This window comes from Cryptomeria japonica, chromosome 10 (assembly GCF_030272615.1).
Source record: "Cryptomeria japonica chromosome 10, Sugi_1.0, whole genome shotgun sequence".
NCBI lineage: Eukaryota > Viridiplantae > Streptophyta > Pinopsida > Cupressales > Cupressaceae > Cryptomeria > Cryptomeria japonica.
In genome coordinates, this window is record NC_081414.1 from 96,416,617 (window position 1) to 96,435,999 (window position 19,383).

The window sequence follows — 19,383 nt, forward strand, 5'->3', positions numbered from 1 at the left end:
AGACCACCCATCGAGCTATCCAGGTCCTTGAGATCATTCACAACCTAATGATAATAGTAGCCGCCTTTGCCCACACTAGAGATATTATCATTCCTGTTCTGCAAGTAATCAGGCAAACACCAAGGAAGATCCTAGCACAAGAAAAGATAATGGATGGAGGAGCTCATAATTTACTCCAGTGGTCAACTTTACTCCAGATGAAGGAAGTTCTTTTCGAAGACATTAGCACCAAATGCAATCAAGTTGAAGAGGTCATCCATTCGATTCAGGACAAGGTGTTTGAGGTGTTATGTTCTATTCTTGGCAGAAGGATTGAAGATGAGACAGATGTGAATCTTCAAGAGTTGGAGGAGAAGGTCAAGGTCATCTTTTGCAAAGATGAGAATATTATCACAGATGAGCAAAGGGATCAAATGTTCGCTACTATGCTCCTGATTGAGAAAATCAAAGAACTCGAACCTGGATGGGATGCAGCTCTTCTCAAGGCTTTCGATCAGGTCATCCACTTGGAGGAACGAATGAGGAATCTTCCAGAGATTCCTATTGCTGAGATTGAAGGAATTGTGTCTAGATTCGTTGCATATGCTAAGAAGGAGCATTGGAAAGGGAACAAGGTTCTAGAAGAGAGGTTGTTATAGATGATGTGGCACCTTAATTATCATTGGTCTATGTTTCCTAGATTTTTGTGCCAATTAAATATTTGGCTATGCATTTAATATTGTTCAATAAAAGGGGAACTTTTTGTAATAAACCCTAATTAGGGTTTAGGTGTCAGAATCTCAACCGTTGATCTTCTTTTGATCTGGGCCGTTCATTGTAATTGAGGATGCTATATATACCCTCATTCATTTTCATTTTGTAAATTAGAAAATGAGAGATTAGAGAGAGTAAGTTAGGAATTAGAAGATTAGAGCATTGAAGAGAGAATTTCAAGCAATTGTTGTCTATTTTGGCTTTGAGATCAATAAAATATTGAAGTTATGGTGTTTTATTGCAATTTTTGTGGCTACTTTCATGGTTGCTTACTTTCTTGAATCATTCTTGGTCGAAGTAGTATTTAAATTTGAAGGACTAAGTGTTGAGCTTGATCTTTGGTGAGATTCACGTTCCAAACCACTAGCTTCTTGCTGATTGTAAGAACGCCTTGTGTGGTCAACTGGAGATATTCGGATTACTTAAACCTTCAATCGTCATTGAACTATTGATATGTACCTTCATGGTAGTGTCTACGATCCTTGATGAATTGGAAAATCATTAGTCACCTTAGAAGATTGCATCAATTTCAATTGAGTTGTTATGTTTTGGCAATATTGAAATTGGTAGAATCTCTCCAAGTCTAGCCTACATTGAGTCATTCTTAGGATTAGATTAGAATTCATCCTTTGCAAACCCTACCTTTTGATCTTTTTGAAAACTTGTTAGTTTTAGGAAATCCTGTTCCTGCAATAACGGAAACGTAAGGGCCCTTGATGAAACAACATTCACAACGACCACTGGTGCTTATCCACACGTAGAGACCCTACATCGAAGAACCTTAGAGTCATCCTGATTGATCCTTTTTTGCGACATCTTCAGCAATCAGAGGCTTTATTCAAGAGAGGATAAGGTACCCTTGGGTATTTTATTTTGTGTTTGATTGTGTACAAAATACACGTCAACAGACATGCCATAAACCAAACAAGCATTTAATTTTTTTTAAAAGTAATTGAAATGTCGGATTAACACTTCATTTTTTTTTAATTATCATTATTTTTAATTTTTTTTTCTTGATCTTGTTGTGGCTGAGTCTAGCTTGTGGGACTCGCTAGGTCTGGCAAGTTTGGTAGACTTGGGGAGCCTCTAGAACTCATTGGGTACTTGGGTCTCGAGTCCCTAGGACCCGATTAGACCCCCTTGCCTTGAGACTCGTTGAGTCACGGCAAGTCCAGGTGAGTCTTGTAACTATGGTGTTGCCATTTGATCCCATTGTTGGCGGAAATATTGTACGGGAATAAAACAATAGTTAATTAGGTAGTACTTTACTTTGCTAGTAATGTAACCGAGGCATGGTAGTTATGGGTGCGAGGGTGCGACGGTTGTCCCTCGCACCCCCTCGGTACCTTTATATACCATGGAAGGTCACTTGTAAAGACACAGATGATTATGAATGGAATAGTATCTCTTATATTTGCTTAATCTTATTTGGTATCAATGGCATTATTGTTTTGCATTGAGTATTCTATCTGTATGTTCTAAACTGTTCACCCAGAGGGTAAACATCTAGCGCCGTTGCCGAAATTTATCCAGAGCATGGGAGTATACTACATGGCACACGGAAAATGGGACAACCATTGGCCGAAGGAACGAGCAGTAACCCAGACGAAGAACCTGAAGAACTGTTCGAGGGAGAACTAGCACTCACGAAAGATTTCTCTTGCATCCTCTAGGTGGCGATTGAAACACACTTACGAAGGGAAGCCACCACCGAGGATGTTCCAGAGGATGCTGTGTGGAGTGCGCTTGGTGTAAGCCCGACAGTAAATGGGTTGATGAGCAATTTGCCTAACCTTCTGGCATAGGCATTTTTGGCTCTCTAAAACCGTAGGGAAGAGACCTATCGGGAGAACAGACGCCAACAAATCCTACGGGAGTTTCACGACCACCAAGAGGAGCGCAATGAAACCGACCGAGGGGTGAATAATCCCTCAATGTGTACGGGCGAAGGAGAATAAACAAGAACACCCCCACTGTAGTGACATACATTGTATACCAGGGATGGATTAATAAAAGTGTTCTATTCAATGTGATGTCTTGTTCTATTGCATAAGAAGAATTTAGAATTAATGCCCAATCTGCTAAATAAGGACAAAAATAAGAAGGAATACATAGGGGACTCTGAAGCCGCCCAACGAGCATTAATTCTCAAACAACAAGTAGAATGAAGAAGAAGATTCAAGAGGATTGCCGATGGAGGAAGCGGTAGAAATGACAGCAATGGCTCTGGCGAGGGCCAAGTTTCCACACTAATAGAAACCACCAGGAAACGGTTGAGGGACCTTTCCCTAACATTGGAGGAGATCGGTGACGGGAGTACAGTAGAGCCGTACATGGCATACAGAGGTGTCGAGACCAGGAGGGAAGACGAGACGGAGACCGAGAACAAAGAGGCTGAGGATACCGGTGCGACCGAAGGTGTCGGGAGGACACAAGGTCATGGTAGTAGAAGCAATCTGTTCGGGACAGGTTCATCACACCTTGGTAGTCAGAGCAACTTGGTGGTACCCAATGGACCAAATCTCGGCGGAGTACCTTCGGGAGGACCGGTGTTTGGAGGAGGAGTTCCTGGAGGGTCAAATTTGAGTTCCGGAGGGCAAACCAGGCCGTTGCCAAGAAACGTAATGGCAAATCGGCAAAAATTGCCGAAGTTCACCGGAGATGGGAAAGAAGATCCCATACGGCATTGCCGTACATGTGAAACAATTTGGTCGGCCAATGGCGTGGCCGACAGGGCGGAATGGGTGGTGCAATTCCCTGCCACCCTACGAGGAGTAGCCATCAATTGGTACTCGGACGCTGACAAAACCCAACTAACAACTTGGGATGAATTGCACAAAGCCTTCGTAAAGGAGTTTCGACTCCTCAAAGATGATAATGAAATTGTAGTAGAAATCCTGAGCACCAAGCAAGGGAAAAGTGAGACCATCTGAGCATATAGCCGGCGCCTCAAGGAATTGTTGGGAAGAATGGATAACCAGCCCGACAATGGGTTGAAGAAAAGGTGGTTTGTGGAGGGCTTAAAATCGTCACTCAAAAGGAAAATGAAAATTGTACCCCCCACATCCTACGACAATGCCTATAACTGGGCAATGGACCTGGAGAGTGAAGGGAAGATATCCAGGAAAAAGAAAGACAGATCCTCTGGAGAGGACTGCTCCGACGAGGGGTCGAGTAAAAAGGTGCAAGCCCTTCAAAAGGATATGCACCGCATGATGAAGGAATTCAAGGGCATGAAGGGAAGCACCAGCAAAAATGAGGATGTATGGTGCGCAGAATGTAAGGAGGAAGATCACACAAAAGGCTCTTGTCCAAAAAAGGCCTTATGCGATATTTGCCAAGTGTCGGGACACTCTACCAAAGAATGCCCTACAACATGAAGACACACGAGAACCAAGTGCTCTTCACCCAAGAGCAGCTGTCAGCGACAACAAACACATTGCAGCCTCAAGCCAACACCACAACATCATCTGGCGGTTACAGAGGTAACCGAAGGGGAGGAAGAGGTGTTGACGTGTATTTTGAACACTATCAAACACAGAATAAAATACCTAAAGGTACCTTATCCTCTCTTGAGTAAAGCCTTCGAATGCTGAAGATGTCGCGAAAAGGTTCAATCAGGATGACTTCAAGGTTCTTTGATGTAGGGTCTCTACGTGTGGATAAGCTCTCTGTGGTATGATGTGATTTGCTGGAATCACAAGGGGACTTACATTTGATGTTTGAAAGTTTGATCTGCTTTGAATATTGCTGGAACACAGGATCTTACTAGCTTTAACTTGAAAAAAGGAAAAAAGATGAGGGCGAGGAAAGGATCTAATCCTAACACTAAGAATGTAAGAGCAATGAATGATCTTTGATGAAATTCTAACTAAGTCTTGTTTTGACATCCCAAGACCATCTCCACAAGGTTAGTGCGATCTTCGAAGGAAAGCTTTATGATGTTCAAATCATCACTGCAGGCATAGACACCATCAGGTTGATGCATACCAATGAAGAAGCGACAATTGAAGTTAAGTTTAAGTTGAATGATTCCAGTTGACTACACAAGGCAAGTCTGCAATCAACAAACTGCTAGTAGTATGGATATACGAATTTCACCATCAATCAAGCACATTTCTTCCACTCATCTAATAACATGAAATCAAATATGAGAAGTATAAAGACCATGCAAATTGTCGAATCGACCCATAAATTTCACCATTTCTTCAATGAAGTTACAAGTCTTTTACAACAACATCTTGGCAACAATCTTTGCCTTCTCTCTCTACTCTACTCTAATTGCTATTCTATCAACTAGCTAATCACCTTCTAACTACTCTCTATCTGCCTTCTAACTGCTTCCAACTATATTCTAACTCTCTCTACAAAATGAAATGCCAGGGCTTATATAGTGCCCTCAATACAATTCGATGGCTTAGATCAATTTGAGATCAATGGCCAAGATTCAACAATGAAAACCCTAATTAGGGTTTGTTACAACCATTACATAACATTTAATGCTTGACCAATGATAAAATTGTATTGCTTGGACACATGTCCTCTCTAGAAAATTCCACCAATGGATAGCTAGGGTAGGTACATCGGAGTTTGTGCCACCTTCCATGAGTTAGGTACATTGAATTTGGAAATGCTGAGTTGGACCACACTGACTGGAGAAGTGATGACTAGGATGCCACCTCGTCTGACACTTGTAACTTGGTAGATATTCAACTTGATGTTGTTGAGAAGCTAGCTTTAATTAATTCATTTGGAACTATCTGCTTCTTCAACGAACGCTTGTTCTAACTTCTTGTGTCCTTGATGTGCAGGATGATTGTTGTACCTCGCCTTGGAATACTAGATTGGAGAAGTCGCCCTTGATGACGTTAGTCCAAAGAAGGCCGTCCTTGTCGATGCTAGGCTGGATCGAAGAAGGTCGTCCTTGTCCTTGCTTGATCATCCTTGATCTGGCTTGATTTTCCTTGAGGAGAGTCTTCCGACTTGTAGATCTTTCGAGCTTGGAGTCGCCATCTTGATACCTACACAACATTTCAAAATTAGTAATATATCTTGAAATCTAAAAATTAAACTTTAAAAGGAAGATTCAAGATTTCAATTAGGAAACTTCATGATAAATCTTGAGTTATCATTTCCTAATTTAGGATTTTCAAAGCAAAATTTAAATCCTCAAAAATGGTGCCAAGGTGATTACGCCATACCTCCTCTTGAGTTTTAAACTCTAAGAAATGATGTAAAAAAAAAAAAAAAAAGATTTCGCTAGGCAAAGTGTAGATCAAAGCCTTCTCTTGAACAAATTGCGCCTCCTTTAGCTTGGAAAAGAACTCCACCTTCCACTAGCTTCTTCAAGATCTGGAAATTCGCCTTCAAATGTCTTCAAAAAATCTGGAAATTATCCTCCAATCTAGCAAGAAATTCGCCTCTCCAATAGCCTTCAATATGAATTTCGCCCTCCTCAAATTGCTCTTGAAGTTCGCATGAGAGATAATGCAAGAATGATTTGAATTTGCTAAAGAACCTCTCCCATTATATAGAGCGCTCACCTTCTACTTACCCATGAGGCTGACCTAGCAAATAAAAGGTGAAATAATAAATAAAACCTTAAAAGGAGTAAGCCGACTTGCCAAATAAAGGCAAAATAATGCCTTGTGCACTCCACATTTAATTTTTTATTTCACAAAAAAATTAATTTTAAATGCCTTTATAATAGAAATTCGATTTTTTGAGGCCCAAAATTAATTTATTAAATGCCAATTTAATTAATTTTTTCAAATATTTCGAAGTTGATGATTTTGGCATTTCATGCGATTTGGAGGATATTAACGCCCAAGCCTGGGGAAAATAATGGATATCAATAACATCGCTCTGGTCCCTTGGAGAGGGACAGGAGCGCCCATGCATTTTAGACCTTGCATTTCTTATTTTTACGTTCAAAACCTCATCCTTGATGTTCAAAATGGCGCTTTTATTTGGAACTTCGAGTTTAATTCATTCGATCTTTGGAAGGAGTGTTCCTTAGGACATTTTCGCCCTGGTCCCTTGGTGAGGGATAGGAGCGATCTCACCCTTTGTCCTTGGTCTTTGTCTTTCAAATCGCCAATTCAAGTTTGGAGGTGAACAATGATCTTTATTCGTCCCTTCAGTGCATGTCCAACTCGCTTTCTCAAGACAAAATGAGCTCTTCCAAGGATTTTCGCCCTGGTCCTCCAGTGAAGGATAGGAGTGATTTTTACATTTGAGCCTAAGATTGTCGATTCTTGGGGGCAATTCCTTGTTCATCATCTTTCGAAAGACATTTCTCACTTTGCACAACCTTGTCTTGGCGTGGTTTTGGAGGAAAATTGTTGATTTTATGAAAATCGCCTTGGTCCTTCAGTGAAGGACAGGAGCGCTTTTTAGTTTATTGCACAATCTCTTGACCACATCGATATCTAATTACCTTCAAGGCATAAAACATCATTCCTTATTCCATCTTGAGTCTTGGAAACGAAAGTAGCATTCCAAAACGTTAAGTGTTTAGGCATACTTGAAGATTTCGCTCTGGTCCCTTGGTGAGGGACAGGAGCGCCCTAGCCAATTTTCATTGAATTTTGTGGTCCTTGCAACTCCATTCTTCTTTGAAGCACTTTAAATATCATTCCAAACTTGTGCCTTGGCCTGGACTCGTCCCAATTTGGAGAGGAAGGCTGGCTAATGTGTTTTTCGCCCTGGTCCCTTGGAGAGGGAGAGGAGCGATTTTGCAACTATGAGCTTACTTGTGTTTTGCTAGCCTTCGAAATTATCTTCATTGTACCAATCACGTCCCTTTTCATTCATTTCAAACATAAAACTTGCTTTGCCTTTGCGAGAGATTGGCCTTGTGAGAAAATCGCTCTGGTTCCTTGGTGAGGGACAGGAGCGCCTATTATCTTTTGGGTTGATTTTCTCCTTCGTGGCCCACTCAAGTTATATTCAATGCACAAATCATGTTTTCCTTGATCTCTTCAAATCATAAAATCATCTTGATCCTGCAAGAACAGTACAAATTTGAAATTCAAGCTCCGGTCCTTCAGTGAGGGACAAGAGCGAATTTTGTCTTCTAGGCCAAAATGCTTCACTTTTCACCATGAAATGTCTTGGCTAAGGAAGATATCATCTTACTTCATGCTATGAATAAAAGTTAGTGTCCAAAAAAGGTCTAAAATTGTGCATATAAAGAAAATCGCTTTGGTCCTTCAGTGAGGGACAGGAGCGCTTTTACCTTTCTAGACAAAAATTCCATCATTTCATCGTCAAGTCTGGATGCTCTATCACGTTCTTTTCGTCCTCCACCATGCCTTTGATGTTCCAATTTGACCAAACAAGGTCAGGAATGACTCAAATAAGCCTTTTCGCCCTGGACCCTTGGTGAGGGACAGGAGCACTTTGCCTTGGTCCCTTGGAGAGGGACAGGAGCGAAATTCGCTCTGGATCCTCAGTGAAGGACGGGAGCGAAATTTGACTTTTTGAAGTCTCTATCAGGATAATTTTTAATGGAATATAACATTTAAGTATAAGAAAGAAGAAAGATAGAAGGAAATGTTATACTTTAAGTTATATTCCATATATACTTTCAGGATGTTTGAGAGTGGTTTCATACCTCCAGGAGTTATATTGCAAAATCTAGTTTTTTGAGGTTTGTGACATTTCCTTCTATCTTTCTTCTTTCTTATACTTTAAGTTATATTCCATATATACTTTCAGGATGTTTGAGAGTGGTTTCAGACCTCCAGGAGTTATATTGCAAAATCTAGTTTTCTGAGGTTTTTCAGTTTCCAGACTTAGTCAAATTTCAGGATCAGGACATTCCAGACTTAGCCAAATTTCAGGATCAGGACTTTCAGACTTAGCCAAATTTTCAGGATCAGGACTTCACTCCAGCAGGACCTGCTATCCTATTGATCTCCCCGACAGCACTCAAAATGCAAAGGCTAACTAACAAAACCCTAAAAGACCTAGAAAACAAACCCTAAAAAGCAAAAAACATGGGTCCCCATTTGCAATGGGGCGATGTGTGAAAACGTCACAACAAGAGGCAACAACAATAATAGCAATAATCGGAGTCGAATGCAGTATGATGCCAAGGGACGATCGATGATTCAGTGTCGGGCATGCAACTAGTGGGGGCACTTTGCGCGGGATTGCCAAAAAGAGGAGGCACCCCAGCACTTGTGCAGATGGTGTGGTCCTGGAGACCACGATGAGACAAATTGCCCCAAGCCAGGGGTTAACCTCCTCAACATTGAGAAGACTGGTGAGAAAGAAGTACTAGCAATCACCCGTGCTCAGACCAAAAAGGCCACTTATCCCGACCCCCGTATGGAGAAGGAGAGATTACGGGAGGCCAAAGCCAACATTGAGCATGAGATGACGGTCGAACGACGGAACAAAGAGGTGGTGAGTACATCATCCCGTACTGAAGCCGAAAATAACATAATTGGGCAAGCACTGCAGATGGAGGTGCCGATAAGGGTGAAGGACCTTCTAGACACAATGCCACAGTTGAGAACCGCCATTTTTAGTTCCATACAAACCACTGTGCAGGCACCTTCAGGTGCGACACGGGCGGAAGTTCCGGTCAGCCCCTTGGTTGACCCAATGTTGTTGGCCTTAAATAGTGGTCAACATCTTGTGGTAGTAGAGATGAGAATTCTCGGGGCTATCCTCAAAGACACCATTGTGGATGGAGGTTCAGGGGTGAATGTGCTGTCGGAGGATACGTGGAAGAAGCTCGGGAAGCCAACACTATGTCCACCCACATTCAACTTGGTAGGTGTAGACCAGCACGACATCAAGCCACTAAACCACTTGACACCCTAATGGCCCAGCTGGTGACCATCGGCACACAAGCCTTCCTACTAGATTTTGTGGTAATCCCACTCAAGAAGAAGGGGTATGACGCCATCTTAGGGAGAGGGTGGCTGGTGACAGCAAAGGTGAACCACGACTGGAAGAAGAACACCCTTTCCATGGAGAAAGGGGGCCGAAAGTACACCATTGATTTGAGGACCCAGGTTATCAGTGAGGAACTTGCGTCATCTGACTCGGATTCAGAGGATTCAAACAGATGGGAGTGGGAATCCTATGAAGGTAAAGACGAGAGGGAACCAAACGACGAAGGAGTGCTTGAACTCGATGGATGCTTAGAAGATGACACTTCCTCATTGAATGGACTCTTCCACTGGCAAATGGAAGACTATGAAGTGTTTCACCCTGCTTGTCACATGTTGCAAATTGAGGATTTGCCAGGCGAGAAGGAGTTTCCGCCAGAATACACAGAGTACAAGGAAGGAGACGCCAAAGTGAATGATGTTTCGGTGTACGAATTTTAAAAGGATAGACCAATGCAGTACAAAGACCCCACCGTGAAAGAGACAAACTTAGGAGACACTGCCAACCCCCGAAATATCTAGGTAGGCGACGATTGGAGCCCGATGCTGAAGGCTGTAGCATTCAAAATCTTCATGGAGTACAAGGACGTATTCGCTTGGTCCTACAAGGATCTGAAGGGGGTCCTGCCAGAATTGTGCGTCCACCGAATACCATTGGTCCCGGGAGCCCAACCGGTACGGAAGAGGTCGTACCGAATGAATAAGAACTATGCTGCCAAAGTAAACGAAGAGATCGAACGGATGCTGGAGGCTGACATCATATTTCGGGTGGAGACAAGTGAGTGGGTCTCGCCGATTGTGATCTCACTCAAGAAGGAGGCCAACTAGATCCGCATTTGCGTGGATTTTTAGTGCCTCAACGCAGTCACCATCAAGGATCCGTTTCCTATACCCTTCACAGATAGCATCCTGGAGGAGGTGGCTGGCCATGAAATGTACTCATTTCTCGACGACTTTTTCAGGATACAACCAGATTTTGATAGCTGAGGAGGACAAGTTGAAGACCACCTTTGTGGTGGAGGATGAAGTCTATGCGTACAACCGGATGCCGTTCGGGTTGTGCAATGCTCGCGCAACCTTCCAAAGGATAGTCCTTCACATCTTCGATAAGATGTCTGTGGGAAATTTTAAAGCTTTTTTGGATGACTGGTTGATTTTCAGTAGTGAAGACGCTCACTTGGTGGCGCTGAGAGAGTGCATGGAGCGATGCCGAAGAGCCAGGCTCGCCTTAAATCCATGGAAATGCAGATTCATGGTACCACAAAGGAAGTTGTTGGGCCATATCGTTTGTAAAGATGGACTGAAAACTGACCTGGATAAGGTACAGGTAATTGTAGAAATGGAGTCGCCCATTGATGTGACGGGAGTGAAGTCCTTCTCGGGACACATTGGAGGCTACCGTAAGTTCATCAAGAACTTTGCCCAACTTTTGTTCCTGCTAGACAAACTGACAAGGAAGGGCGAACCGTACATATCGGAATCGGCACAAGGGGAAGCATTTGAGGAACTCAAGAGGAGACTGGTGGCAGCACCCATTCTGGCCTATCCAAACTGGGACCGAGAATTCCACATACACGTGGATGCCTCAAACTATGCCATTGGGGCTACACCGACGCAAGAAGGGGGACATGGGTTGGATCATCCCATCTACTTTGCCAGTCGGTTGATGTCGAAAGCTGAGAAGAACTACGGTACCATCGAGAGGGAAGCCCTCGGAATGGTCTATGCCGTATAGAAATTTCGACACTACTTGCTGGCGACACCCTTCACCTTCTATGTGGATCACGAGGCTTTGATGTACTTGGTAAACAAACCCATCATCCAAGGCAGGATAAGCAGGTGGCTACTGCTCGTTCAGGAGTTCACATTCACAATAACTGTACGGCAAGGCAAGAGCCATGTCATTGCTGACCAGTTGTCCTGAATTAGGTCCGGAGAACCGCCAGAGGGGGTGAATGACGACTTTCCAGATGCTCACCTATTCAAGATCGCAGTACTGCCACGGTTGTCCCTCGCACCCCCTCGGTACCTTTATATACCATGGAAGGTCACTTGTAAAGACACACATGATTATGAATGGAATAGTATCTCTTATATTTGCTTGATCTTATCTGGTATCTATGGCATTATTGTTTTGCATTGAGTATTCTATCTGTATGTTCTAAACTGTCTCTAGTTTTAAAAAACAAAGGAAGGAAATTTTTTTGGGTCATATTGAATGGAATAGTAAATTTTTATTTATATTTTTTTTGAATTTTTCCAATTAAATTTCTAGTAATTAAATTACATTTATACTTTTAGTGTGCTAAGTAAAACTCTATCTCAAATAATGCTCCTAAGGCTGTAACAATATTTGCAGACTTGTTTGACACACGCATAACTCTACATAGAGCTAGTAATGTTGCATTGAGGGATACAAGCTCTTTCCTACCATAGTTCATGACTCCATATTGGGATTTTTGTTTTTGATGCCATGGATATCATAATCCATCAATTTTGTATTGCTTAAATACTTGCCAATAATGATGGCCCAGTATTTATATATTTAAAAATGTTGTTTCCTTTAGCTAAAATCCTTTTTTAAACTCATATGATTGATGAATACCTGACTATGTGATTAAAGTAACTTTTATTTAATTAGTTTGTTGTGCTTTGCATGCTACAAGTTTTAAATCCTTAAAAATCTTTATATTTCATGAATTTTTCAATTTCCTGAGTTTGTGATGAGTCTGGGCACTGAGTCCAAGTCTTGGTTGAAAATGACTATGGTGTACAACAACCATTAATTATTAACTGTCAACATGGTTAGTGATCATACAAATCTAGGTGCATTTCAACCTGCCTATACACAATCTTTGACATGGATAATTTTCCCTTAAGTCACTTTTGGCAGACATTGTGGAATATGTTGTATAGAAAATTAAAGAGGTATAATATTTGGTACATGGACATTATCAACTTGATACTGTAAATATGATAGTGGTACAGACTCCAGAGTTTGTGGATATAGATGTGGGATGTGACCATTCAATATATCCAGTATATAACAATTCATGGTACAGTACAAATATCACTTTTTGAGTCATCTCTTTGGTTTCAGTGGAAGAATCATATGGCAGTATATTGTAAGTGAATACATCAAAGCAACGAGGAGCACCATAGCAAGTGAAGATATTAAAAAATTACCATATGCTAGCATAATGTAAGTGAATACATCAAAGCAACAAGAAGCACTATAGAAAGTGTAGATATTTATAAAAACAAATTACCAGGTGCAGAGCTGTGTCTTGGAAACAGGTTGGTGGGTTGGGAATGTGTGTGTCTGTCTTTGCAATCTTGCGGATTGTTTCAGTATTTGGAAACCTGTCTCAAAAGTCAACTACCCTTTGTTTTCTTAGAAGTTTTTCTTGATTGCTTAAAGTCATAGTAGGTGTACGTGAGAACTTCTTAAATTTCCGTAAGTTTTTTGAGCACTTTGATCAGTATCTCATAAATTCTCTCTTTCTGAACCTAATATAAGTCGTTTAATGCTTCTCTTGTTTGAGTGATACAGATTTATAATCTGTAACTTACATATTTAGCAAAGATTGTTTTCTGTTGTTTCAGACCATTGGCCCTTGAGCTAACTGCTGTTGAAGAGGTCACAATTTCAACACACATGGACATTTTTAGGTATATATTTTCATTGAGTACTTGTCCCCCTGAAATTTTTACTTTTACTTTTTGATTACTTGTAAGTTGAAATACCCTTTGTCTTATACAGACGTATAAAACAAGTTATCATATGTATCAAAGTATTAATTGAATGGTTTAAATTATGTTTGAATTTATTTAAGTAAGGTGAGTGCTATTGTTTCTACATTATAATGTCACATTCAGTAAGACAGCAGATTTTTCCTTTTATCTTATCTTTTTCATTAATTTCGCTTGACCTTGATTTACTTTAAGTCATGGGTTATCTGTTATATATTTGTAAGTGTTTGTATTCAGATAGTTTTCTATATTAAAACTCACAGTTATGAGTTTATGCACAAACAACGTGTACTCTTTCTCTCCCCCACCCCCTCTCATGTAGCACACACCCATCTTTGTATATTCAATTTGATAAAAATAATTGTCACTATACTGGTTTTTGCTACCCTAATTGAGTAATGCAATATTGATGGGGAGATAGACTCAAAGAGAGTTAATTCCTTGTTTAAGGGCAGTTAAGTGTTGTCCTCGTGGGCTCCCTTCATTGTTCATCTGGTCTACTAGTTAATTTAGACAACTCAACTCTCTAGGAGTGCTCCCAATCAAGATGTGTTCACTAGTTGCTTAGGCATGGTTGGGATTCACAAGGGTAAATCCAACCTTACACTCCCAAACTCCTAACAAATGCTTGCAGAGGTTGTAGTAAGTGTTCATGATGTTTTCCAAGGGTAAGCAACTGGTTTTGAGTGGGGGTTTGATTCATTTTCCCATCGCTCCTTCCTTTCCCTATTTTCTAGGCCTAGTAGCCCTAGAGCCCCAATTAGCCCCACCTAACCGGTTTTTGTGGACTTGCTCACAATTTCCCCAAAGACCCACACAAACTTTTTGATGATCAGGATAACCTTTTGGAAGTACTTTCCAATTTATGAAGTGAGGAATTTCAGTCTGACCATACAGGTACGGAACCCGAGAAATGCTTGTTTTAGGTGGTTTAAGGCTTGTTTTGGTCCTTTTCCAAGGGTTTGGTGTCTTCCTTGATCTGCTACACCTTCAAACTCACACATATGCTCTGCCACAACCCACTTGTTCATTCCAAACACTCTGCAACTCCAACCCTGCTCATTCTTGCAAACACTTGCATAACCTCATTCATTTCCTAACCGGACTATGATTGAGCTCGCCTAGGAAATGATGCTCATTGGCCTTTCAACGACCTCCAAAGGAAAATAAAAGCTATATACACTGTACAAAGGCTCCATGGCTCGATTCCAAGGGTTATTGAGAAGAACCCAAAGGACTTCAAGTTGGAACCATGTTTGGGCCTCTCAAACCCTTACTCAGGCTGAGAGCTTGCAAAATTGAAAACTCAATTCAAACTTGCAAATAAACTAACCAAATTGCTTCCTGAGCACTACAAGAATATGTACAAAACAACAAGCAAAGAACAACAATGCAATCAATCCATTAAGTACGGATTGCTGCTCTAATTCTTGAAAAATGCAATGTAAAACTTCAAAATTGGTCTCCAATTTATATTCCAATCTGCTCCAGGCGTTCAACAACCTCATTACATTCATTCTCAGGGCTTTTATATGCCATTTTTGGCCCAACTAACTCTCCATCGGTTTCCTAACCAACCCTTTGCTCAAAAATGCAAAAAGTTTCTTTTATATGGATCAACTTCCTTGAGGAATTGCCCCTCTTGGTGTAGATTCCTCTTGTTGATGTGGTTTTTATGACATCTTGAGCACAAAATAAAATCCTAAGTATTCTATCCTCTCTTGAACAAGGAAACCTCAAATGCTAAATTCCGTGATCAAGTAAGGCAACTCCAAGGTTTACAATTCGAACAATCGACTTTATGATGGATAGACTCAATGTATTGACGTGATTTTTCTGGTAAACACAAAGGGACTTACACTAGCTGAAATGTGAAATTTGATTACTAAACTCACTCGGAAAATAAAAGACAAAAGGAACTAGGATTTAGAAAATCTAATCTAAAATCCTAATAGTGCAAGAAATGACTGCTGACTTAGTGAAACCAAATTAAGCTTTGCTTCGCCATGAGGAAACAAGTACACAAAGATGGTGCAATCTCTTAAGGGTACGCAAATGATTTTCAAATCACGTATGCACATCAACACCATGAACGATGAGCATAGAGCAATTGAAGTTAAGATTTCAATTGAGTTCTGTAATGTCCCTCTTTGCCTAGCTCAAGAAATAAATATTTTTGCTAGCCTATTTTATTCCCATAGGCTAAGCCAAAGAAAATTAAGGGAATATGTTGATAATTAAATATGAGGGGCCAAAAAGCTATAGCATTAAATTGTTCATATTTAATTATTATTTCTTGGGCCACTCCAATCATCGTCATGAATGGGACTTAATTATTTCTAGGCAATGCAATTAGTGGCCTAAGGTGAAATATCTCATATTATTGCATCGAAATGGTGAAGGAGATTAAGTGGTTGGGAAGAAAGCAGTAGTCTCAACTCATACATAATTAGCCTTGGGGCCATTTGATAATTAAGGGGCGATATATTCATGTAGGAAAATAATTATAATTAAGCAATTGGTACTAAATGCCTATGTCACCTTGTTTAATGAAAAAGCTAAGACTTCGATAGGGTTGGAGGAATTATAAAAGGAGAGGAAGCATCGATTGGCTTCATTATTATGAATTACTTTCTATTGCTTATTGAATGTTTTGCAGAATTGAGTCTACAAGGGCAAGGTTTACCAGGACACAACCCCTGGGAATGGAGTTTCTTCTGGACGGAACCCTAGAAGATACTTATTGATCTCACTACCGTTCAATCTCAGCATTAATAAGCTTTGCAAGGGTTGGAGTTCTGACGTGGGGCAGAGTCATGGAATACTTTGGCACTGATTTTATATGATTTTTGCAAGCTTGGGACGGCTAGGGTCTGATGGTATTTGCAGATTCTGGTGATCAGAATTCAATAACTTCCATATCAGACTTCTAGCACAGGCTCATAATGCAGCATTTGCCTATCAAGAAGAGAGGCGATCTTACTAAGTTGGAGTGATTTCATTACCTTATACAGAGATGCGATCCATTATGAAGTTTAATTAGTTAAAATGAAGCAATTTGTGTGGTGCGATTTGAAAGAGTAAAGGTGCAATTTGTTTATGCAGACGATATGATTAAAGGTCATTCTTGAAAAGGTGTGATTATGCTTAAAGGAAAGTACAATTATGATATGAACAGCCATAATAAAAACTTATGTCTCATAATGGAACAAGATATAAGAAGAAGTCATTTTGTGGAAGGAGTGAGTGAGTGGAGTGTGTGATAAAGGTGGTGTATCTCATATGCACTAGGAGTCCCATGTGTAAAGAAAAGAATATTTGAAGGAAGAGTATAAAGTGGATAATGAAATATAATTTATAAGGCAGATTTGATGAAGAAAATATAAGTGTATGTAGGAATTAAAGAAAATATATCAAACTTACACCTACAGATCTGCACATGAAGATATAGAAATGAAGATCATTGAAAAAGGAGTTATATAGCAGATTTGTAAGAAGAGTATATGCAGATTTAAAGAAGAAAAGTATATAAAGGAGATTGCATAAAATTTGTGAGAGATAGGATTTGTGTAATCAGATCTTATGAAGGCATTGTAAGAGTTTGTCATCCATTGAAGAAGAGATATCTTGTAAAGAGAAGTATGAGTAGAAGAAATTGAATTGTCCATCATCCATTGTAGAAGCAACATTCAAGGTGGAAATTTGAACTAGTGAAGTTGGTGCTTCATATCGGTGAGGTTGGTGCCTCATATTGGTGAAGTTGGTGCTTGATAATTGGTGAGGGGTTGGTGCCTCTAGTGAGTTGGTGCTCACTAAGTGAATTTAGGGGTTGGTGCCTACAAATTTAGAAGTGGGAGTGATGCTTCCAGTGGGTTGGTGCTCACAAACTAAGAGGTTGGTGGCTACAAACTTTGTAAAAGAAGAATTAAATAAAAGCATTAATTTGCTGTGGTTTTCTCCCATTAAGGTTTCCACATAAACATTGTGTTATTATGGTCTTATGTGTTTAATTGTTGGAATTTAGTAAATAATATTATTGTAGTTGATAACGTTAAAATTCATAAAAATCGTTGTTATATTGATTCACCCCCCGTCCCCTGCTCCCCACTTAGTATACATGTGTGCTCTTAAAAATATGCCAAGAGTTTGCAATGAAAACGCATGAAATGCCCCCCACAAATTTTTTCAGATTTTTAATACCATAAATTCACCCATTAGCGTTAGCATGATAAAATATGGAGAGCAATACAAATTGGTACGGTTGGACCAGCCACTTCCACTTTTCAGTGGGATAAAGAAATACTGGAATTTAACATCTATTTGGTGGTATAACCAGCCAATTACAAATCCAAGAAAACTGAAGTAAACAAGACAATCACTCAACCACTTATTTAGCGGGAGGACTGGAAATATCAAACTATCTACTCAACCACTCATTCAGCGGGAGGATAGGAGTGCAATGAAATAAAGATAGGCGGCAAAGCCAACCTCTTCCACTTATTCAGTGGATTTTGTGAAACAATTCCAAATGAAGATTATTGTTAGTACTACTAAACAGCATTACAATACGTAACATGAATTTCTGACCAAGAGATATCGCTGTCAAAAGCTACAAATGATGTTCAATGCACTTCACAAGCTACAAGAGACTAACTAACCAAAAAACAACCCCACACACCAAAACTCTAAATCTGATATACTTCACCATCAGACTGAAAAACATAGACCAGCAACATTAAAACACACGAAAATGCTTATAACTCCACCAAAACTCAACTTAAAGATCTAAAACTAAGTGCAAATGAGCTCTAGTGAGGAGGTGCCCAAGCCAAGACCAACAACCAATTGCAAACCCGATTTAACCCTTAATGCACACATTTCAAGACAGCCCCAGACATGATACGACCTTGGAAGAAGGGCGATTTTCTATATAAAATTCACAACTTCAAATTAACCTCTAAAAACTGGCATATAGGATCGCCTAGGCCTTAGGAAAAAAAAGAGAGAATACCCAGAAGCCACAAAATTTTCCCCTTAGACTTATGATGGAAAAACCACTTCATCTCTACAATCAATCTGCAACCTGAAAACTCACAAACAGCCCAAAACACATTAGAAAACATCAAATGTCACTACAAGAATGAACTCCATCTGTTCTTCAGTGTAAGAACAGTCTCACAATCTCAACTAGTTGCTATCTTTCAAGCAAGAAGCCAAGAACCAGCTAGGAGGTATGCATTCCTCGAAGCATTCATTCTGAATTTCGGCAGCACTTCGTTGCAAAATAATCATCAATACCCAAAACAAGAGCCCAACACTCTTATTTATAGCTTTTGAAGCTCCAAATTTAAATTCACATTTCCCTCCCAGATGGGCGCCAAATCCAAATGCACATTCATTTCTCTATAATTTGTAATTTGCATTTCGTTTCTCTTTTCCCAAAATAGCCCATCGCAAGGTGGCAATTATACTTTATAAAAAATATATCAATAAAGTGTATTATGGCGTCCAAAGTAATAAAGTGAATTATATCATAAAATTAACTTACTTTCTTGCTAAGGCATCCATCTTGCCTTATTAATAATTCACTTTATAAAACATTTTCCTCAACCATGAATCACCCAACATAAGCTTAGACTTTCCAAAATAGCTCCAAAGATGCTGGAAGACCAATTGCTCAAACTGACCTGCCAGAAATAGCCATCTGAACTGGCTTGTTGAAACCTTGCTAAAAATAGCACTTAGTAAAAATAGCATACTGCTAAAAATATCATATTGCTAAAAATAGTAAGTGTATCCAAATGCATTTTAACCACATTCTGAGCAGCCGTTACAACTTACTAAAAATAGTAAGTCCGAAAAAGTCTTCAGATTTATTTGCATGTCACACCATTGCGAAGCTCTCTGAAAACCTAGAAAAACCCAGTAAAATGAGTTGTCCTCTTCCCCACTTACTAAAAATAGTAAG

General features: G+C 40.1%; 1 protein-coding gene across 4 annotated transcripts in view; it reads left to right on the forward strand.

Moving 5' to 3' along the window:
• The window catches only part of LOC131052605 (DNA mismatch repair protein PMS1), a 249,098-nt gene that overhangs the window by 116,609 nt on the left and 113,106 nt on the right, over nucleotides 1–19,383 (forward strand). For all 4 annotated transcript variants that reach the window (XM_057987197.2, XM_057987193.2, XM_057987199.2 and 1 more), the window contains one exon: nucleotides 13,269–13,334. In XM_057987197.2, the coding sequence (XP_057843180.2) occupies nucleotides 13,269–13,334 (66 nt within the window). The remainder of the gene's footprint in view (nucleotides 1–13,268; nucleotides 13,335–19,383) is intronic.